This window comes from Mus caroli, chromosome 4 (assembly GCF_900094665.2).
Source record: "Mus caroli chromosome 4, CAROLI_EIJ_v1.1, whole genome shotgun sequence".
Taxonomy (NCBI): Eukaryota; Metazoa; Chordata; class Mammalia; order Rodentia; family Muridae; genus Mus; species Mus caroli.
The window spans coordinates 16,901,645-16,925,897 of record NC_034573.1 but is presented as its reverse complement, the minus strand read 5'-3'; the positions used below and the strand labels follow the sequence as shown (position 1 = coordinate 16,925,897).

Here is a 24,253-nt window from a genome sequence, read left to right as displayed (position 1 = left end):
TGTAACTCAAAATCATCACAGAGCGGACCTGTGTCCACTCCCTATACCACGGAGAACCAGGCTGGTGGCATATGCATATAATCCCAGCATGTGGAAGATGGAAGCAGGAAAATCAGAGACTCAGGGTAATCCTCGGCAACCAAGTGAGGTTGAAGCCAAGCTGGGATACATACAACCCTGTCTTAAAAAACAAACAAACAAACCCACTTATAGACACCTCGATATACCCACAGCAGACTGATTCTAGGACTTCCAAATCACAGATCCTCAAGTCCTTCATGCCCACCTTTGGAATTGACTAGGCACAAAAAGGCTGAACTTCTATCAGAGTTACTACTTGACCTTGTGGACTGTTTGTTTCTTTTATTCACATATATAATTTTACATAGTAATAGCTTCCATTGTTTTTGACACATTGACCCTCATTATTATACTTTGGTCTCCTCTTATGCTTGCTGACCCCTGCTAACCCGTTTCTATGTCCCATGGTTGTTTTGGTGGCGATGGTGCTCTTTTGGTGATCCATTTTTAGTGTTTCTTCCACGAGCACAGGTGAGGAACCATGTACCAGAGCAATGGCTCCTTACTAGTGGCTATGCCACTAAAGAAAATGTCTCTATGACTGGTGCCTTTAATCCCAGCACTGTCTCAGACAACTTAAGTGATTTACTTAAGGTTATAACAATAACATCCCAATTTTAAACCATCACTTTACAACCTAAATTCCCATCAATGACTAGTGCTCAATGATTATAAAATAATTATAAAAGACAGGAGGCTACGATTTGGATGTGTGCAGCTCTAAATAAATGAATCCTCAAAAGACTTTCGTGTGTTTAGCATCCTTAGTAAGTACTGTTCTGATATGTAACATATCTGAGAAGGGTTCACGTAGCCTTACCCAGGTGGGATCCTCCTGTTTCCCACCCCTGCTTCAGGATGACAGACAGTTATCAACAGGCCCGGTTTTATGCAGTGTTGGGGACTGAATCCAGGACTCTTACATCCTAGTCAAGCCCTGTATCAACTGAAATTACCAGTCTTGTTCTTTTACCTTTTTACATAAAAACAATGGTTGGAAAAAATAAACTACAGAGTAAGTACAAATTAATAAAAGAAAAAAACAAATTTAAAAAGTCCTAGAAATAGGTAACATTTTAATTTTAAAAAAATTAAATTTAAATGTATACAATTTATGTATCTGTGTACCTCATTAATCCATCACTATTTAAAACATCTGGGATGACATCCCAAAGTAAGCAATGTTCATAAGACCATCTGGACAAAACTGCAGGCAAAAAAAGCATAAACATATGGAAAACCAGATTTTGCCCCTTCCCTTCAGCAGTGAGGAATGACAAATGTCAAAGCTGGAGATAACCACGCTTCACTGTGCGATGCTTCGCAGCACCACCTGGCTCTCCATGCACAGCCACCAAATAAGGACAGCACTGCCAGAAAGAACATGCCCACAGGGCAGCAGCAATAAACACAGTTGATTTCATGGTTAAATAGCCACTTCACACAAGTGGCAAGGGTCTGTTTGTGCACTTTTACAAGTCTATGAGAAAATATCCAAGATGAACAATGGTATTAGGCTGATAAAACAGATCAGTATTTTAACAAGAAAACACAGTGCCATTTTCTAACAGCTACTTTTTTATTTAAAGAAATAGGGGAAGTTTTAGAATACTGAACAATTTAAACTCAATTGGCTTACGGAATGTCCACAGTGCGCCAGGTATCATATGAACTACTATTTGTTATTTATATAGAAGGCTTATGATTAATGACCAGAAAGCACAGACTTAGTACACAAAGCCTTGAATTCATGGTACTATCATTTATGGTATTATCATACCAATACTAAGTATACATTTTGTACATTTATTCACTAGAGAACTGTCTGCTGAAAGCCAAGAGACAAGATTCTAGTTTTAAAAGTGTGTGAGTGGGGTGAACGAGTCCATTATTTTACACCTAAAGGTACATGTGTTTTTGCTAACATGTCCAGTTTATGTGCCAATGGGGCTTGAACCCTAGGTTTGAACCCCTATGCAAATCTATGTAAGCATGCTAACAAAAAAAAGCTGCATCATAGCCCTCCACTTTCAAAAACACAGAACCATAGATCCTAAGGACTGAATGTCAAGGATTTTTGAAGTATGTTATAATGAAAAGAGCAAAGCTGCTACAATACAAAGTTTAGAAAGAACATAAAAATATTTCTACTAGCATTGATTTTTTTACCTCAAGTTTTACTCATAACTTTAAAAAAGACAGACTGGCAGACAGGACTTGGAGGCTGGAGATGGCTCAGCATCAAAGAGTATGCACTGTTCTTGCAGAGGACCTGAGTCTGGTTCCCAGCACCCAGTCAGTCAGTGCTCCAGGTCTAGAGGGTTGGATGTCCTCTTCTGGACTCCACAGGCAACTCCACTCACAGGTAAACACACACACACACACACACACACACACATACACACACACACACACACACACACACATCTCTGTGTGTGTAAAAATATCATCTTACTTCATCTAGGTTGGAAATATGGCTTGATGGTAGAATGCTTGCTTAGTGTGTCTAAATTCACTGCACCACATAACACAGGCAATCAAAGTAAACAAAGAAAGCATCAGAAAAATGTTGTGAGTAGCTGTATAATACTGGTAATTTTAGAGTGCTAAAAGACTCTCAGAGAACAACTTGGGAGGCTAACACACATCACAGAACAGATTTACAGATCTAGCAAGAAAGACATGAAAAACTTCATCATGATGAAATGACAGTCAAATGAGGAAGATGGCACTGTTGTCAACTGTCTACTCTGTCTACTCTTTTCAAAGTGCAGTTTAAAAGAGTAATCAGAATTTAACCTGAGTTGATTATTTGTCTAAAGGAATTCCAAAACAACCCACAAAATAAAAGGCTAAAGTACATAAAGGTGAAGCTTTGTTGTCAAGTAATATTAACCTGGAATGTAATATCAGAATTTGTGAATTGCCTCAATTAAGCCAGAGAAAAACACTGTTTCTTCCCACTTTTCTTACAAGAGGGAGCAATGCTTGTTTTGAGTTTTTCTTACTTACTGTGTGAGTTTGAGCAAAATATGTCAGCACACACCTGTAATGCCAGCATTTGGGAAGTAGGGACAGCTTTGATGAATGCTGGGGGATAGGAGACCCTATCTCAAAAACAAGTAAAATGAGGTAATCATCACCTATAATAACTTCTCATTTCAGAGATAATAACAAGGGCTAAAGATGTGGCTTGGTGGTTAAGAGCACTTGTTGCTCTTGTGGAGTTCAGTTCCCATCACCACGTGGTGATTCACGACCATGTGTATCTTTAGTTCCAGGGGATCTGATTCCTTCTTCTGACCTCCAAAGGCACCAGGCAACATGTGGTGCACAGACAGACACACATGCAGGCAAAACACACACAAAACAAAATGAATGTATCTAAAACAAAAACAAAACAGCAAAAAATACCTCCAGATATGATGATAAAACTGACATATGGCAATTAGTGTGAGACAGAAAATTTGGAGCCAAGGAGTCGTCAGCCTTACAACTCTCATACAAACATCATGATTCCTGCCTATCTGCACAATCAAGGTAAGGCTTTAGACTCTAAGGAGCCAACGAATCTGCATGCTGATAGAGAAGGGAAGGCCATTCCTCCCAGGCAAGTGCTGAATGCAATTTCTAAATATCTCTGGTGTTGGACTTAACACCTTTACAGCTGTAGTTTACAATGGCCCTGGTCAAATAGTTCCTAAAAAGAATTAAGTCCTTGCATGGTGGTGGTGATGCAGGCTTTTAATCCCAGCACTCAGGAGGCAGAGGCAGACAGATCTCTGTGCATTCGAAGCCAGCCTGGTATACTGAGTGAGTTCTAAGACAACCACGGCTACACAAAGAAATCCTGTTTTGGGCTAGAGATGTGGGCTAAGAGCACATCCAGAGGTCCCACATTCAATTCCTAGCACGCAACATTTGTAACTCCAGTCCATGGGATCTGGGGCTTTTTCTAGCCTCCTTGGAGTACTGTGGTGGTACAAAGACATAAATTTTTAAAAACTAAAAATATTTTATAAATAATCATGTCATAATGCCTTAATTACCCACTGTATACAACTAATTTCTCTTATGTGTTTAGTTTTATGGGGGAAATTGATTAAATAAAACTTCAAGTAATTTTTGGTGATCTGTGGTTCAGATAAATACTGAATTTAAAGCTACTTGGGTAAAAATGAGTTGGGTTTTGACTGTTTTTTTTTTTCTTTGTTTATAGGTGTGGGTGTTTGCCCTGTTTGTTCTTCCCAAATGCCCTGCTTACAGAAGAGTTCACCACAGCAATTTCTTGTTTATTTACGCATGGTATCTTTTCTTCCCAACTCCTTGTTATGCATGGAAATTACTAAATTGTTTTAGAATTAATGTTTTAATGATCAAAATACTTTATTTCTTACATCTGGCATCCTCTTGGAGGACACCAGGCCTAACCACTCCCCTAGTTTCTTGCTCTCAACATCTTAATGTGCTGGCTAGTTTTATGTCAACTTGCCACAAGCTAGAATCATCAGAGAGATGAATCTTATTTTTTTCAATTAAGAAATATATCCTTAAGATCAGGCTGCAGACAGGCCTGTAGAGCACTTTCTTATTTAGTGATTGATGTGGGAGGACCCAGCCTCTTGTTGGTAGGGCTGCATCTGGACTGGTGGTCCTGGGTTCTACAAGAAAGCAGGCTGAGCAAGCCACGAGGAGCAAGCCAGTAAGCAGCATCCCTTGACGGCCTCTGCATCAGCTCCTGCCTCCAGGATCCTGTCCTGCTTGAGTTCGTGCCCTACTACTTTTGATGATGAACTGTTGTTTTATGGAACTGTGGGTGAAATAAACCCTTTCTTCCCCAAGTTGCATTTAGTCATGGTGTTTCCTCACTGCAATAATAGCCCTAAGACAGACTGGTACCAGGACCATGGGGTATGGCTGTAACAGACCTATGGTTTTTTGTCAAGGATTTTGAAAGGACTTGGGAACTTTGAGCTAGAAAAGCCGCTCGATATTGAGAGATCCCAAGGCTGTTCTGTAGGCACTTAGAAGATAAGAGTGTTGAAAGGCACACAGAAGCTTCTTATAGTTCTGGCTTCTATAAGAAAGTAAGCTGAGCAAGCCAGTAAGCAGCACCCCTCCATGGCTCTGCATCGGTTCCTGCCTCCAGGTTCCTGCCCTACCTGAGTTCCCAATCTCACTGCTTTTGATATGGGACTGTGAGGGAAATAAACCCTTTTTTCCCCCAAGTTGCTTTTGGTCATGGTGTTTCATCACAGCAATAGTAACCCTAAGGTATTTAATTAAGTTGATGTGATGCTCAGAACAAAGGGCCTCCATCAACCTGGTACATGTAGACTCAACAGAATCCTACACAAGCACACAGATAGGCGTGGCAGTTGCACAAATCCCAGTGCCAGGCCTTCCTGAATAAGGGCAGTCCACAGCACATCCCATAACACAGTACTGATACCCAGTAGCCGTCTGGCAGCTATACTTCCTCTTTCATGGCTTACAGCTGAAGCCAAACCTTGAATACACCCAAGCCTCTGCCTCACAGGACTGGGCAGGGACAGGGAAAGAGCTTGTGTTCATCTTGTGAAGTAAGATCAGGGCTTTCACTTATGGCAGAAGAAACTGTATTTACCTTTTTAAATGCATTTTCTAACTCTTACTTAATAAGGTCACAATATTATCCTCAGCTTCAGAACCTAATTAGCCATTTAATACTGTTTTACTTTAAAAATGAAAAAAGATATGGGGGGGAGCAGTACACAAAAACACACACTTTCTAAAATCAAACACTCTTCAGGTCTTCGGTACCCTAAGAAGCATTAGCATAATGAACTCAACAGACTTCATTTCCTTCAGTCCTGAGAAGGATAACATCCTGTCAGCACTGACATTTTGAGCTAAACAGATGCTCTTAGAAAAAGCATGGAAGTTTCAGTTTCCTGTGTAGTTCACAAAAAGCAAAGCATTGATATTCTATCAGGAATTGCTGCATTTATTATTTGTATACTAAAGTAACTTGGCTTAAAGACCCTTTTATAGTGCATGGGTCAGTTAAAAAAAATGTGAGCAGATGTTAGGGTCAAAGCAAAATTGAGCCCCACACCATTGTTGCCACACTTCCACCACCAGAACAGTTCGTTTGTTAGAAGTGATGAGCCTACACTGACACTTGGTCATCACCCAGCATCCACAGCCTACGGTAGCTTTCCGCTTGGTGCTGCATGTTCCTTGCAAATGGACAAATGCAGAATGACAGGTACCCACCCTTCTGTGGGGTAGTCTCAGGGCCCTAAAAGCCCTCTGCACTTGGCTTGTTTGTCCCTCCCTACAAGCTCTGCCAACCTTATTCACTCTTGTACTGACTCCAGGTTGTTGGTCTACTTCTTAATTATACAGCTTTCTGGCTGGGTCTTACAAAGATATATGTATATGTATATATATATATGTATATATATATATTGCCTTTTTCAATCTTATGTCCTTTTCATTATGCAGGACAAGGGTGAGTGTTCCCCTCACCCCCAACCCAAATTCTAACATCAGATGTGAACTCTACACAGCTGTAAGCATTCTTCTGGGAACCTGCACTGGATTCATCTCAAGTGCTTAATGCAATTGCCTAAACCAGTCATGTAGTATTAATGCTAATTTGCCCATTTCTGCAGCTGAAAGAAGTTTTAAGAAAAACTATTTCACCACAATTCCTCTAGTTTAAAAATGAATAATAATTCATTTATTCTCAAAGTCTAATTCCCAGTTTATCATCAGCCATAGAAGCACTGACTTATTTAGTCATATGATAAATGTCACGTTGATAATAGCTGGTTTATATCCATTTGTCTGTCTGTCTTACAAGTCAAGTAACTGATCTAAACTACAACACTGACTCTTCACTTCTCGACTGAAAATCTAACCGTGGTTCTTCTTTGTCCTAAGGACAAATCCTACGAATAGCAGACCCTGACCACCCAATCTGAGTTGTCCTGTGTCATGTGCCTGTGCGTCTGTCTTTTCTTCATTCCCTTGGTGCTTAGTCAGGCTGCAGGCTAATCTAATGCCTGGAGCCAGGCTGGATGCTGCAGTCGAACACCGGTTTTCAGAGTGTTACAGGGCAAGTGATATTATCTTGTATCTGCTTCTGCACATACAAAAATATAGGCAATTTTGCTAGGCAGCATTGGAGCACACCCTTAATGCCAGAGCTTTCTTTGCAGAGGCAGGCAGATTATGTGAGTTCGAGGCCAGCCTCTAACTACAGAGTGAGTTCCATGACAGCCAGGGCTGAGAATCCTGAGAGAAACCCTGTCTCAAAAAAAACAAAAAGAGAAAAGAGAGACAGAGACAGGGACAGAAAGACGACAGCTCTTTTCTACTGAGGCAATCAGTAAAGACACTTATACCAATGTAAAGCAATATTACTCATTCAACCTTATTTTGAAAAGTATCATTCCTAAAAAGTAGTATTTATGTTAACATGTCGTGGAATTATTGGTATTTCTTAGTGAACATTCACACTCTTTAGATTTCACTTCTAACAAAGATATCTGTCTTTGTTACATAATCAAACATTTTTTTAAAGTGCAAAGAAGGCAGTGACATCAAATCTTGAGACTCAAAGAGCTCCTTGTTTAGAGGTACGCGGAGAGCGAGCCTAGACTCTCTGTAAGCAGCATGACACGTGTTAGAAGGCCTTGCATAATCTGAAGCACGCCTAGGGAACAGGTACTGGCTTCCTTCTCTGTGGTTAGTTTCACTTAGTGCAAAATCCTAAGAAGAAATTTTTAGTATCATTCTTCCCTACACAAAGTACTCCAGGCATCTGAGGAAATCCTGGAGCAGGAGAGGTGCCTTCTCCAAGGAAGAATACACCAACTGGCTGTCCAGCGACAAATGATCAGCCCTGAAAGCTTACATCCAAGTAACATTATATGGACTCAATAGGTTGTTTTGAAATATATATTTATATAAATACAGGCATGCATTTAATAACAACTCAAGAAAAGAAAAGATGCCATGATTCTGAAGGAGAGCAGAGAGAGTTGGAGGGAGGAAAGGAAAGGGGGAAAGTTCAATCTTGGGGAGTAGAGAGATGATGACTCAGTGTTTAAGAGCATCAGCTACTTTCTCAGAGGACCTGGGTTCAATTCCCAGCACCTACATGGCAGCTCACAGTTGTCTATAACTACAGTTCTAGGAGATCCCACAACCTCACAGAGGTCATGTACGCAAAACACCAATGCACACAAAATAAAAATAAATTATAAAAAAAACAACTTTAAAACACAATCTCAAAACTAAACAGAGAGCCAGGCGTGGTGGCACACGCCTTTAATCCCAGCAATTGGGAGGCAGAGGCAGGCGGATTTCTGAGTTCGAGGCCAGCTTGGTCTACAGAGTGAGTTCCAGGACAGCCAGGGCTATACAGAGAAACCCTGTCTCGAAAAAAAAACAAAAAACAAACAAAAAAAACAAAAAAACAAGATAAAACAAACTAAACAAAGAAAGAAAAAAAGCATTTTTTTATCCTTAACCATTCTCCAAATTCCTCCTTTATAGCAATACTCATATTTCATTTCCAAAGTATTGTGTTAAAATATATTAAACTTCATACCAGGGTATGACAAATTACTAAACCCCTAAACTTACTTCCAATGTGCCATGGGATCTGAGTCAAAACCAAATCTGTCTGAGAAGCACAGCAGCTGGAACTTTTGGAAATGGTGAATTCAAAACTCTCCAGCATTCTGCTTCTGAATGTCTCACCATTTCAAAGTCCCATCTCTTAGGTGCCACTGAAGCTTCCTCAAAGACAGCGAAGGGTTATTAGCTTCCCACCACCTGACGTGATTTCTTTTATCTCCGTCTGGCCACAGCTCATCCTTTGAGAGATCAGCTAAAAAAAATCTAATTTCATCCACGACTGGTTTCCTTTTCAAAAGAACACACCTGCTTACGAGTATCTGCAGGGCTCTAAACACCAATTAGAACTCTGAGTGAAGTCCTGTTACCTTCTTTAAAACATTTATTTATTAATGTTTTAATACGTATGAGTGCTTTGCTTCGTACATGTGCAGTGCCTATAGCTGCCAAAAGAAGCCATCAGACATCCCAGAACTACAGTAACGAGATAGTTGTGAGCTGCCGTGTGGGTGCTGGAAACCAAACCCAGGTCCTCTGCAAAAGTACTGGGTGCTCCAGTCCCTTATTCGCTAAGAATTATATTTAACACCCAGTATACCCCAGGTGAGAACAAAGCGCGTGCTAAGGGGGAAAAGAAGCAGCAAAATGAGCACGTGAGGGGGGTCACCCTGCGACCCTTGACTCAAAGCCTGCGCTCTGTCAGGATCTGAATACCTCAAAGGTTTGAATGAGAATGTCCCCAGAGGCTCACATATTGGAACACTTGCGTTCTGTCTGTGCACTGCGTGTGGAAGTGACACAGCCTCCCTTCCCAAAGTGTGTCAATGGGGGGAGGCTTTGAGAGCTCACAATCCGGCCCTACTTCCAGTTCACTCTCTGATTTGTGTCTGGAGTTGTGACCTCTGTTTCCTAATCTTGTCACTTGCTTCAATGCTCTTCCTTCTATGATGAACTCTTATCTCTCTGAAACTATAAGCCAAAATAAAGTCTTTCTTCCCTAAGCTGCTTTTCATTGATATTCTAGCACAGCATTAGAAAAGTAAGTAACACAAATGTGACATTCTCACCAAAAGCTCAGCACTTGGCCTGGATGTGCTAGTAACAGAAAGTAGGTCACTGTGAGCATGTCCTTGGGTGTTCCATCCTGCCCTGGCCCCTTCCTAATGTACTCCCTCTTCCTTCCTATTCTCTCTGCTTCCTAGCCATCATGAGGCAGGCACCTTTCCTGTGGCTATAATGATTGTCTGACTTGCTGTAAGTCCATAGCGAAAGAGTAAGCTGACCATAGCAGAAACCTCTGACACCATTAAGATATAAGGGAGCAAAATAAATTCTGCTTACACGTTTCTTTCAGGTTTTTGTCACAGCAATGAAAGCCTAACACATTCTATGCTAATATTCTTCCTACAATTAAGTGCTCAAGAAATCTGAACGACTAAATGGCTATCACACTGGCTTTATTCTGAACTTTAGGGAACCTAAGGTAAGAAATGTAGAAAGACAGTTTCCTCATCACTGCTGACCTCAAATGACTGCGTGAGTCCTTATGGCCAAGAAAGTGAATGTAATGAGCAGTTCTCAAGAGGCAGCATTCAGACTACACTCAGTTGCTGAAGCACTCAAGGTCTTGTACCACATCTCTCCGTTCCTTGTTTCAGCAGAACTTGAGCCACGAATGGCATAGCTGAGACAAAGTCAGAATCTCCCAAATGCTTGTTGGAGAAGTTTAATACAGACATAACAAATTAATGATTCCTTTGTGCTCCAGAAGTCTGGGTTTACAGCCGTTCCTCCTCTGGCTTCTCATGACAGCCTCTTCACAGTGACAGGTAGCTAACAAAGACAACTACATACTGGACTACAGAAATACAATTTGCACTATGTTTTCTGTTTGTTTGCTTTTGCCTTTCATGACCACTAAAAGACTGAGCTGTAGCTTAGTGGTAGAGTTTGTGCCTTACACAAGGCCCTGGGATCAAACCCAGCACTGTTAAAAAAGCAAATAAACAAAACAAACCCTTTTATCACGACTATATTTTTATAAAACCTTTCGCTTGCTGGTACTACACTGCAAGCACTTAATGTCTTCCAAGGCAATTTGAGGGCCCACAAGGTAGCTCAGGGGTGAGACAACACACTGCCAAGCCTGACAACCTAAGTCTGATCTTCAGGACCCACAGGGTACAAAGAAAAAACCAACTGCCCTGGAATGTGTGGCCACACACACACTGCCTTTCCTTCTACCAAATGGGTTCCAGGAATTGAAGGGAAGATTATCAGGCAAAGTATGAAATGTTGTATTTTAATCCATATTGCTTTAACAAATTGCTTAAGTTACCTGTTTGTGTTTTAAAAGCATGTTTCTGGAGAAAATCAACTATTTGAGCCAAAACTTTCTTGTTGCAATGTGTCGACAATTTTTCATTGCATTCATAACACCTGAAAAACAAAAAATACAAGCAGATGTTATGAAAGCAGCTTCAATAATTACATATAAGGTATGCAGTTGACAACTTCTGTCATTAATAGAAACCAGGAACTCAAAGCGGAAGGCATTAGCTAAGCCTGGACAAATAAGCAAGGGACCGTTCATACAGATCCTCCCCATTCAAATCTAATTTTGCAGTTTGTCTTAAATGTAAGAAATGTCACACAGTCTCACGGAGAGCAATGATATGGTTCAACTTATACATGGACCAAATCAATGGAGGGAGGGGTGTCTTCCTCCTTCCCTTCCTCTGTCCTTCCCTCTCTCCCTCTGCCCCTTCCTTCTTTCCTTCCTTTCTTCCTGTCATGGTTTGAATATGCTTGGCCCAGGGAGTGGCACTATTTGGAGATGTGGTTTTGTTGAAATAGGTGTGCCACTGTAGGTGTGGGCTTTAAAACCCTCATCCTAGCTGCGTGGAAGTCAGTCTTCCATGAGCAGCCTTCAGATGAAGATGTGGAACTCTCAGCTCTGCCTGTACCATGCCTACCTAACCATGATGCTGCCAATGCTCCCACCTTGATGATAATCAACTGAACCTCTGAACCTGTAAGCCAGCCCCAGTTAAATGTTATCCTTTATTAGACTTGTCTTGGTCATGGTGTCTGTTCACAGCAGTAAAACCCTAACTAAGAAACTTCTTTTCTTGGCAGTATCCAGTGCATAGGAAGCAGAGACAGGCAGCTCTGTGTAAGTTCAGGACCCTCTGGTTGAGTTCCAGAACAGCCAGGGTTATGTAGATTACCCTGTCTCAAAAAATAAAACACGGGCTGGTGAGATGGCTCAGTGGGTAAGAGCACCCGACTGCTCTTCCGAAGGTCCAGAGTTCAAATCCCAGCAACCACATGGTGGCTCACAACCATCCACAACGAGATCTGGCGCCCTCTTCTGGAGTGTCTGAAGACAGCTACAGTGTACTTATATATAATAAATAAATAAATCTTAAAAAAAATAAAATAAAATAAAACAGAACAACCAGCCCAACAACAAAACCAAGTCTGGGTCTCTCTATATAGCATTGGCTGTCCTAGAACTTGCAATGCAGACTAGGCTAGCCTACAAGTCACCTGCCTCTGCCTCTCAAATGCTGGAATTAAATGTGTGCATCATCATGCCTATTTTCATTGTTGTTGCTTAAACCTTATTGTTTCTATTTTATGGGAATGAGTATTGCCTGGATATATGTCTGTGTACCACATGCATACATCACCCAGAGATGCCAGAAGCGGGTGCCAGCTCCCCTGAGCCTGGAGAATTACAGACCATTGTGGGTGCTAGGTATTGAACCTAGGTCCTCTGGAAAAACAGCCAGTGCTTCTAACTGCTGAACCATCACTCCTGCTACTACAGTATACACTCTTAAACTCTGAATTATTTCTTTAGCCCCAGTTTTGGTCTCTCTGAGACATGGTATATAGCCCAGGCTGGCCTAGAACTCACAATCATTTGCCTGTTTCTTACTAATGCTGTAATTACAAATGTACACCACCATACTTGACTGCAATAATATTTTAAAAGACCACTGTGTAGGTTAGAGAATCTCTGAACTACCTAAGTGCTTAAAGCACCATCCTCCTCTTACAACACTGCGGTTCAGCCTTAGTTCACTATAAGAATTCAACTAAATAGAACTTTTCTTTATAGTATTAAAAAAGTCTGAAATAAGTATTTTTTTAATTTTAAGCTTTATGTTCACCATAAAATTATTTTTCTTAAAGCATCTCAGATTGTATATAAGAGAAAACTGTATATAGTGATATTATATCTTCATTTTACTTGTAGTGCTCAAAGGGTTTTTATTTTTAGCAGATACAGTAGTACTAACAAAAGTTAACTTACCATATGACCCATGTACTCAGGCTAATGACAACACAATGGGACTCTGTCCCAGAGCTCTTGAAGTGTCTCAGTGAATGCTGGCTTTCTGAGTTTTTACCGCATCCCTGAAGATGAACAGAGTGACACATAAGTTTCTTTCCAAATCTTAAATTACACTTCAGCAGTTTTGATTTCAAGCAAGAAAGATCAGCTTGGTTTTTTTTACCAAATTTAATTATTTGTAAAGTAGATAACTTACTGGTCATTGTTTATGTACGTCTAATAACCACAGATTGGTTTCCTGTCATCAAGAATGTATGCACTCCTGTCCTGTATACTATATACTGTGGGACACTGAGCAGTGCTGGGCCAGGGTTACCCTCCTCAAACACATATTTCCCAGTCCTCTGCCTTCCAACCTCACTGAGAACGGAAATGAGGCCAGCCAAGTAATTTCCCTCATGAGATAAGAGGAGGAAAGTCTAGGAAAGTGTTACAGATCTGTAAGAAGAAAGAGATGTACTTTCCTTCCTGATGGCTTTGGGAGTTGCTGTGACACATACTGCCTGAAGCAGTGAATGGTTTCAGTCTCTGAAACCATGAAGCTGGATATGACAGTTCAAAAAAAAAAAAGTACTGATTTTGAGGGTTTCTTTTTCTTGAATTAATCACAAGCTCTGAAGTGCTCAATTTCTGTATTTTAATTAATTAATTAATTAGCTACTTTTTGTTTTCTGAGACAGGGTTTCTCTGTGCAGCCCTGGCTATTCTGGGATTCACTCTGTTGACCAGGCTGGCCTTGGACTCAGAGACCCACCAGCCTCTGCCTCCAGAGTTACAGAGATTAAAGACATGTGCCACAACTTTCTATTTCAGTAGAAAATTCCCTTATTAGGACTGGTGAGATGGCTCAGTGAGTGAAGCAACTACAGTCAATACTGACAACCTGAATTTGATCCCTGGGACACACAAATAGAGAACCAACTCCAGGAAGCTAATATCCATCTTGGAGTACCAAACTAAATGTGAAATGAATCTATTTTAAGGCCTATATCTAACCAAAAGTCCAATTCATACAAGGCATTTTAAAGATAACAGAAGACATAAATATCTTTCTTACCTGAAAACCACACTTGAGGCACAACCAAACATCAGAAGGCAGTACTGGCTGTCCATCGCAGAATCTTCTCTCTTTCAAACATTCTGAACAAACTGACCACAGAGTCTCAGCTACTGCTTTCTTCACATGATTCACACTGACAGCATAACTGACGTGCTGGCACGTTAGACCTACTGAATAATATGTGACAAATGAAAACATTTTCTCTCTAGATGAAAGAACTACTGTCAACAAGTGTGCTGGCTAATCAGTTTGACACAGGCTGGAGTCATTTGGAAATCGGAACCTCAATTGAGAACTGCCTCCATCAGACTGGCGTGTAGGCAAGTCTGCAGGCATTTTCTTGACGAATGATTAATGTGAGGGCTCAGCCCACATGGGCAGGGCCACCTCTGGGCAGCTGGCCCTGGTGTGTCTAAGAAAGCTGAGCAAGTCACAGGTAACAAGCCAGTGTGCAGTGTTCCTCCCACGGCCTTTGTGTTAGTTCCCTGCCCTGACTTTCTTCAGGACAGATTATAAACGATAAACTAAAATAAGCCCACTTCTCCCCAGGTTGATTTTGGTTGTAGTGTTTACCACAGCACAATAAGCAAAAGGCTGTATCATTAAAACGATACTAAGTCAGGCATTGGTGGCCACGCCTTTAATCCCAGCATTTGGGAGGCAGAGGCAGGTGGATTTCTGAATTCGAGGCCAGCCTGGTGACTAGAGAGAGATCCAGGACAGCCAGGGCTACACAGAGAAACCCTGTCTCAAAAAACCAAAAATAGATAAATAATTAAATAATACATTTTAAAAAAAACCAATAAAATTGTTCTTAAAGAGCTGTCCATATGGCCCCTCCTCGCTCAGCACTGAAGAGATAGCAGGAAAATGCCTATCTAGACTAGTAGTGCAGTGCACAGATAAGGTTTTGCTCAGCATACACCAGGCCCTGTGCTCATTTGCTAGTACCAGTAAGTAGATAAGTAAAATAGAAAAATACAGAAAATCTTTTTACCTACTCTAGCTTTGCTATATTGCAATTTTCACCGTTGTTAGGATAAAAACAACAACAACAAAAAACCCAAACTGTATAACTTACAAAAACCAGAACTTTTCAGAATTCTTACCCTCACCTACACAGTGAGTTTAAGGATAGCCAGGGCTAGAGACCGTGGCTCAAAAAGAAAAAGCAAAACAAAACAAAAGAGTAATTCTTATGTATATTTAATTATCAAGGACCCGTGTCATTAAAGAAAGGGACATTCGGGGAAAGTTGAAGAAATGACCAGACAGTCCAGAGCAACAGTTTACAAAATGTCATTACTTTGTATGAACTTTATAATTTAAAATTCTGAAGTGAAAACTCATTCTTCATATGTATTATCTTCTCCGTAATCCATGGGACGGGTTCTGAAGGACAACGAGAGTACTCTGATGCCTCTACTCAGACTTCAAAACCTGAAATCATTGTTAACCTTAGAAACAAGTGCATGGGGGCTGGAGAGATGGCTCAGTGGTTCAGAGCACCAACTGCTCTTCTCAAGGTCCTGAGTTCAAATCCCAGCAACCACATGGTGGCTCACAACCATCTGTAATGAGATCTGACGCCCTCTTCTGGTCAATCTGAAGACAGCTATTGTGTACTTACATATAATAAATAAATCTTAAAAAAAAAAAGAAAGAAAGAATGAATGAATGAACTCTGGGGGAGTGAAAAATTAATAAAAAAAAAGAAATAAGTGGATGGACTCAAGATCACATATATTTTATGGGAAGATGCAAGCAACTTATTGTATGTTATAAAGTAAGCTGCCTTCAGGTTTTCTATAAATTATATAATTATCTAAATTTCATTATAAGTAGGTTATATGGATATTCCTGAATATAAAATTGTTATAATCCTCAGTTTCCATTAAGTAAATAAAAAACAGTAGCACAACTCTCGCTAGCTCAAATTCAGAGACCTGCCTGCATTTGCCTCCTGAATGTAGGGATTAAGGGTGTGCACCACCATACTCAGCCTGGTGCATTAACATTTTAAATATTAATAAAGCTCCACATGGAAACCTTCTAATTTGCAATTAGCGATATAAAGCCAACATTTCATCTCTTTGCTCCAAATTGTTTTTTTTTTGTTTTTGTTTTTGTTTTTTTGAGACAGGGTTTCTCTGTGTAGCCCTGGCTGTCCTGGAACTCACTCTCTAGTCACCAGGCTGGCCTCAAACTCAGAAATCCACCTGCCTCTGCCTCCCAAGTGCTAGGATTAAAGGCATGCGCCACCACGCCCGGCTGCTCCAAATTGTTAAGTGACAACAAGAAAAGAAAACAAAGATTGCAAGTTCACTGTTCATATTGAGATACAAGTCCTGCCAGCTGCAGTGACGCACAGCTTTAGACCCAGTGCTCAGGGGCAGGGCACGGGCAGGGGCAGCTCCTGACGTCGAGGCCAGCCTGCTCTACAGAGTGAGTTCTAGGCCAGTAAAGGCTGCATAGTGAGACTATCTCAAAGAGAGAATGGGGTTTTGTGGGCTGGGCATGTGGTCTAGTGATAGAGTGCTAACACATGCAAAGCCCTGGGGAACTAGGATTATAGCCCTGTTTCAAATTCATCACCACAAAAACGAAAGACGAAAAAGAAGGGGGAAGAAGAAAGTGGGGAAGGCAGAGTAGGGTGGGCCATACTAGACCTACACTTACCAAACTAAAAGGTTCACCATGTACACCTGTGGTGTCTGAGAGACTTAATTTTAAAGAGCAATGAGAAAGACAAAGAACAATATGACAATTTTAATATACTTATAACTTAAACAAAAGCCCAATAAGAACACCAACAATGGCTTTGTAGGTGGAACTAGAGAAGCTAATTCTCAGATGTATAAGGAAAATTGTGAGAATAAAGACTGATTTTATTACTGAAAAGCATCTATTGCTACTGCTTTAACCCACTCTGAGATACCAGATACAATTTACCAGCAATGTCATCGGAAGACTCTTCATCATGAGGTAGCAGTGGTCTTTTATTCCTTTTGCCTTTCTCAGGTAGATCTTTCGATGGATCTTTTACCCGCATCTGTTATTTACTGTAAAGTTTCAAGAAAAATAATAATACTTTAATCTCTAAAATTAAACTATGTTTAATGTATATTCAAACTAGACTGATCAAATCAACAGAGGAAAAATAAGGAAGACAAGTCGGCTAAATTAAACCACAATACAGGCACACAGGACTGAGTGTGAAGCGGCAGAACACGTGGAAGACCCTGGGTCCTAGCCCCAGGATTGCCTTAGATACAAAGATACAATTAACACACAAACCGCACATTCCAGCTGCTCCAGTATAGACTGTGATTATTCCCCAAGCATTTCAAAATCCCTTGGCTGAATTCTAACCTACAATGTGACAGCACTAGGAGATGGGCCCCAGTAAGAGTAGATGAGAGTGACCCTTCATTTATGAAGGTAACAAGAAGAGAGCCAAGACAAATGGAGCTCCTTAAACCCGGGGCCTACAAGTACCCTTCCCTGTAGCAAGGGACTTCTAGCCCCTGAGTCCCTAACTAGTGCTTACTGTTACTCAGTGGATAGTAATTTTTTTATTGCCCTGAACTAAGACAGTCTGTCTGCATGCATACCATCTCAGAGGTAACATTTGAAAATAAGTACTGCTTCCTATGATGGGCTCTTTCTTTACCCTGTCACTTATGCAGACAATGGCAGCTGAGGACCCACATTGGACCAGGAAAAAAAATAGTAGACCCAGGAGTTAGGAACCCTAACCAATGTACTACCTAATGTACCACTGGCACAAAAATGAATTCCACCTTTTAAGTTACCACATTTTCTCTTCAAGATTTTGTTATGAAGATTTTTTTAAATCTACAAAGGCTAAAAGAACTGTATACTGAATGCTCATACACTGTCTAGATTATACATGTATATATCTAGAATACAAAATACATACCAGGTGTGGTGGCACACGCCTTTAATCCCAGCACTCAAGAGGCAGGCAGATTTCTGAGTTTGAGGCCAGTCTGTTCTACAAAGTGAGTTCTAGCTATACAGAGAAACCCTGTCTCGAACCCCCCCCCCCAAAATACATGCACATTCATATATATCTAGTATACAAAATGCATATATACATATATTTCACCTTTTTTAAAAAAAATCTAATTATCAGTATAGAAACATATAATTTTTGTTTAGGAGGGAATTTTTTCTTTTGTTTGCATTTTTTTGTTTGGTTTTTTTTGTTTGTTTGTTTGTTTTTGCTTTTCAAGACAAGGTTTCTCTGTATAGCTCTGGCTGTCCTAGAATGTACTCTGTAAACCAGGACCCTGAACTCAGAGCTCTGCCTGCCTCTGCCTCCAGAGTGCCTAGGTTAAAAGTGTGTGCCCCACCATGTCCAGGTAGAAATACACAATTTTTTAAAATTCTAAAGTATATGTATCCCTCTGGGTGTGTGCATGTTAATATCGCTGCTTGTGGAGGACAGAAGATGGCATCAGACCCCTGAAGATGGAGTTACAGGCATATGCACTGCCCTATGCGGGTGCTGAGAACCAAGCTCATTCTTCCTAAGAGCAGCGTATGTTCTTAGGCACTGTGCCATCTCTTCAGCCCGATACATACGACTATTTTTGATAGCACCTGAAAAGCAGTTGAATAATGAAATTTTATCCCTAAATATGTAAGCATAGTGCTTTTAAAAAAGAATAATTCTCCTGCACAACAGGACTACCACATCTGAGAAAAGAATGCCCTGAGACCTTATATCCTAACATATTCTAATTTCCTTATCTGATTTGTGTTTTCTAAAGGGATTTTGGGGGGGGTGGGGGATGGAGATTCAGTCATTGTTTTTAACTTCATCTGTTACAGCTCTTCATTCTTTTCTTTTTTTAATACTTGTTTTCTCATATTATTTTTTAAAGTATGTGTATGGGGTGTGTGTGCAAGTGCCCTTGCTAGCACACCTCAACAATGCTTCAATTCCTAGAGCAGAACGGAGATTTTGTAAAGCTTTACCTGGAAGCTCATATTAGCTGACTAAAGAAAATCACGTGGTCACACTTAGCTTTAATAAGTAAACACTGTATCAGCCATTTAGCAGAAGCCAATTCTAGATGAAACCAAGTCGCCATTTTCTCATGTATTCAGAAAGTCTTGTAAGACCGGGCTTACCCTCATCCCCCACACCTTTCCCTGGGCAACTTCTGTGCACGACACTCAGACTCTTCAAACCCTTTTCAGTCTCACCTGCACCTGCCCTACCTCCCAACCCACCAATCCCGGCTTTCCACCTCTAAATTTACAAACCTGCATCCAGTAACTTTAATTTGAGCCCTGGCCAGAGTAAGGCTTTCTCAGACAGAAACAGCTCAGGAGAAATGATATATTTTCCCCTATAACAGATAAACCCTTGATAAAGATGAAGATTTATGTACAGATAATGATGACATCTGGAAGAATACTCAGAGGCAGGTATTTGATTTTGACTTTGTAAACAGCCTGTTACCTTTTTCAAAACCGTTGTCTCAAACTATTCCTGGTAATGGCGGGGCAATTTCCAATCATCTTTCTAGCAGCTGAAATGTATGTGAACATCCACAGCCCATAATGTGGCAATACCGTGTAACCTTCTTCTACAAATTCCACTTAAGGCAGAGCAAGCAAGCAAACAACATTAAAACCCAACTACTGGACTTCCAAAGGCTTTCCATTATCAAGATTGTGTCTGGAAACCTCCACGTGTCTCCTGGCACTGAGGAGTCGAGAGAACTGACTCACAGGATTCAGCACATGGTTGTATATTTCATGGTACATTCTATGAACATGCAACCTGACCAGAGTGGAAAAGGGTACTTTGCCCATAACTTCCATAAAGTCTCTCTCTTCAGGTGGGTAAGACAAGGACTAAGCAGCAACATGAATCTGGGTTCAGAGGAACCCATTAGAGACTTGGAGCACAGAAACTGTATGGTAACTGGCCATGCTGAGTATAGAACAATTACTACTACATCAGAACATTCCCAAACCCCAAGTTTTCAGATGCCAAACAAGGGCCAAGGTTGCAGGCAGAGCCATCAAAGGACAGAAGTTTCAGGCCTGACTTCACCACAAATAATATGTTCTGGCTTTTTTTTTTTTTTTTTTTTTTTTTTTTTTTTTTTTTTTTTTTTTTTTTGAGGTTTTGCAAACATCAAACGTTACAGCTTTCTTTTAAAACATAAATCCATTGATGTATTTTATATGTATGGCTGTGCACGTGGTTAGTGTTTCGATTTGCATTAGTGAGATCAGAGTAGCTTCTCTCTTTCACCTCGTGGGTCCGGGAGATTGAACCATCAGGTTTGGCGACCTGCTGAGATGTCAACTTCAGCTTTTAATTTAAATATTATCTGGCACTTGCGTTACCTCTAACAAAGGATGTACAGCTAACGTAATTAATATCACACTTTTCAACTGGCTACAAGCTTCCCTTGTCAAATTGGTTTTTGTTTTGATTTTTTTTTTTTAAGTTTTGGGCTGCTATTCTCCAGCGTGAGAAGAGGAAATGCAAATATCTTCCTTTTAGATACCCGGGCTCAAAACACTCAATTCTAAGAACCTCTTACAACCACTTTGAGATACGTCACTATCATCATCCTCAATTCACACTTGGAACTGGATAGAGGTAAAGTGACTTGCAGAAGTCCGGGAACCGGACGTGGGCTCAGGTATAGGATCGACCCCTAACCTAATATTTGGCGTTGCCAAAAAGCTGTGTCTAGGCTCTTCGTCAGGCCATGGATGCACCCCAAGTTAGCAGAGCGGGATGTGATGCGAGGAGAGACCCCGAGGGGACAAGCGGACGCTGCATGCCCGGGTCACTAAAAAGACGAGACTCGGCCTGGCTCCCTCCCCGACCCCGGCTCTTCCCCCCTGCCGCCAGCACTCGGCCCGAGAGGCCGCCTGGTGCCTTTGTGAATCTGGACTCGAGGGTAGGCTAGGAAACCTCTTTTTTCTAGGCTGGTTGACGTACAGGAAGGTTTTGTCGCCCAAGCGAAGACACAGTGGTTACAGTGACCCCAAAGCCTGGGCCCCAACTCACCCCGCCCGCCGGGCCGCAGCTTCCACACGCAGGAGCTTCTGCGCCTGTGCAGAGGGGAAGCCGGAGAAGGCGGGGCTTGGCGTCCTGGGCGGGGTGAGGGCGGGGTCTGGTGTTCTGGGTGGGCCGAAGGCGGGACTTTGAGTCTAGACCCAGATCCGGGTTTTCCTTTGGCGGCTTGGAGGTTGGAGCACGGTGGAGGAGTGTAGGTGGGATGGGGGGGATGGCGCCCTGCAGCCAACTGGTTACGGTGCCAGCCACGGGGCCTGGATTCAGGCGCTGGCTTTAGTGAGCTGCGTCCCACTTGCTGGGTGCCTTTTAAGACAAGCTTCCCTTGTTCCATCACCCAACTCGGAACATCTGAGATTCACTCTATATGAGTTTAACGTTTTATTTCACGTGGTTCTCACTTCTGAACTAGATGGTACATCACATCTGTGATTCTGCAGAGTCCGATCATCTGTTACAACAATGTACACCTTGCTTTTGAGTAAAAACAGTTGGTTTGAAGTTTTGTTGTGGGGCTGGAAAGATGACTAAGTGGTTAAGAACACTGACTACTAGTCCAGAAGTCCTGAGTTCAATTCCCAGCAACGCATGGTGTCTCAGAACCATCTGTAATGGGATCCGATACCCTCTTCCTGTTTCAAAAAATAAAAATGTTTAAAAACAAAAAATAACTTGTTGCAAGCACTAGTTGATGAGCCACAGTCTTTCACAAGGGACAAGTTGTGACCTAATGGATCGTGTGCTGGGGTTGGAGTTTAAAAGAGTTCAGTTAAGAACCAAAAGCTGACTGGGTTTGTTGTTGTGGTTTGTTGTTTTCACTTTTTTTTTTAACTTAAAAATCTAATTCATTTCCATGGGGAAACTTGGCAAAGAAGAGAACTCTTCTTTTATGTTGTTTATAGGAACCATTCATTAGACAAATACAGTGGAATACAAGCATGCTGGTCAAGATACTAGGTATGGGGTACATAATTGTCTTTTAGAAGGTGATTTTCTTCCAGGGAAAAAAAGAAATGCTGCATCTGTAAGAACAGTTTGGGTTATGATATAATTCCAAAGTCTATATACAAATTTCAAATGTGTCTGTATAAATATCAAGTTTCATATGTTAGTATTGAATTTGAAATAGAATATGTAAAAGATGCAAAAGAGCAAATATTTGCATCCTAAATTGTGTCAGGTTTTTGTTTTTTGTTTTTTTCTGGTTTTTCTTTCTTTTTTTTTTATTAGATTTTTTTCTTTATATATATTTCAAATTTCAAATGCTATCCGGAAAGCTTCCTATACACCCGCCTGCCCTGCTCCCCTACCCACCCACTCCTACTTCTTGGCCCTGGCATTCCCCTGTACTGGGGCATATAAAGTTTGCAATACCAAGGGGCCTCTCTTCCCAGTGATGGCCAACTAGGTCATCTTCTGTTACATATGCAGCTATAGACATGAGCTCTGGGGGTACTGGTTAGTTCATATTATTGTTCCACCTATAGGGTTGCAGACCCCTTCAGCTCCTTGGGTGCTTTCTCTAGCTTCTCCATTGGGGGCCCTGTGTTCCATCTTATAGATGACTGTGGGTTTCTCTGTATAGCCCTGGCTGTCCTGGAACTCACTCTGTAGACCAGGCTGGCCTCGAACGCAGAAATCCACCTGCCTCTGCCTCCTAAGTGCAGGGATTAAAGGCATGCACCACCACTGCCCAGCCTTAATTTTGTCAGAAATAGGTCTTTTTTTAAAGTATATATTAAGACTCATGGAAAAAATAACAGGAGAAAAGAAAAAATTTTTTTTAAATTTTTAAAAAAAGAAAACAAAAGACTCAACTTACAGTTAAAGAAAAAGGGCAGAATTTTAAAATTAAAATCTAGATTCTCTTAATAAAAAAAATTTAAGAATTCTTAAGAATTCTGCAATTAATCACTCAATATTTAAATATGTCTTAGAATTGAGTCATGTGGCTACCATGATATCTAACAGATATGCCCTTAGACTGATCTAAATCTTTAGAGACTGAAACCCCCATTCAAACTTGGAGTTTTGCAGAAAAATGAATGGAACTAGAGATCATGTTAAGTATCAAACAAAAAAAGACAAATAACACGTTGTTCTCATTTCATTTCTATTACTGCAGTAAAATACTACAGCAACAAGCAATCTCCGAAGAAGCAAGTTCGTCGTATTGGGAAGTCAAAGAAGCAGGAACTCAAGACTATAATTATCATACTATAAGAAATAGCAAATATAAATCCTTTGTTTCAAATACTATAAAGTTTGTGTTTAAGACACACAATTCACATCTTTTTACCATACGCCCTTGAAAAACTTTATTCAAATCTTTTTAAAAACTGTTTTCAGATGTGGTGTGGATCAGCCCTTAGCACACATCTTTAATCCCTCTGAGTAGAATACAGACATCCCCTTAGTAAAATTGGTTTGTAGACGGAAGCACCCATGTTTGAAAGTGATGGCTAGAAAAGAGGCAAACAAAGAGCTGACTCAGAGAAGGATTCTACAGACTAGAATATGCCCAACTCTTATGGAAATAGAAAAAGAGAGGCTACTTAAGAGAGACCCGTGCAGATAGAGAAAAGGGAAGGAGGCAGTTTTATGTTTTACTGAGAGAGTTCCACTGAGACAGGTTTCAGAGAGAGAACAAACTAGACATGGGTGAAGACAGAAAGAGCCAGAGAACGAGGAGGAGTCAGAAAGTTAGAACATATTGCAAAGCTGAGCAAAAAGTCAGAGCTGAGGAGAGAGAAGTCAAACTGATTCAATTAGCTTGGAGAGAAGTTTGAGCCAGAACAGCACAATTAAACCAGCCAGCTAGAGTTCAGAAAGAACTAGAAAAGGGTGAGCTTACTTAGCAGTAAGTTTCAGAGGCTGAAAATGTTCTAGGCCTAGATAAGGTTTGTAAGGAAGTGTACTGGCTAGTTTTGTGTTAACTTGACACAGCTGGAGTTATCACGGAGAAAGGAGCTTCAGTTGGGGAGATGCCTCCACGAGATCCAACTGTAAGGCATTTTCTCAATTAGTGATCAAG

The 24,253-nt window shown here is 40.9% G+C and overlaps 1 protein-coding gene across 4 annotated transcripts in view; it reads right to left on the bottom strand.

The window, feature by feature from the left end:
* Usp45 (ubiquitin specific peptidase 45) overlaps window positions 1-24,253 on the bottom strand; it is an 80,195-nt gene that overhangs the window by 38,744 nt on the left and 17,198 nt on the right. For 2 of the 4 annotated variants that reach the window (XM_021160938.2, XM_029475891.1), the window contains exons 1-5: window positions 21,214-21,279; window positions 17,094-17,203; window positions 14,139-14,311; window positions 13,040-13,143; window positions 11,054-11,154 (exon numbers count right to left, since the gene is read on the bottom strand). In XM_021160938.2, coding sequence (XP_021016597.1) covers window positions 11,054-11,154; window positions 13,040-13,143; window positions 14,139-14,311; window positions 17,094-17,193 — 478 coding nt within the window. In that variant the 5' untranslated portion in view covers window positions 17,194-17,203; window positions 21,214-21,279. Of the gene's footprint in view, window positions 1-11,053; window positions 11,155-13,039; window positions 13,144-14,138; window positions 14,312-17,093; window positions 17,204-21,213; window positions 21,280-24,253 lie in introns of those variants that run through there. The other 2 variants (XM_029475890.1, XM_021160939.2) reach the window with 2 other exon arrangements.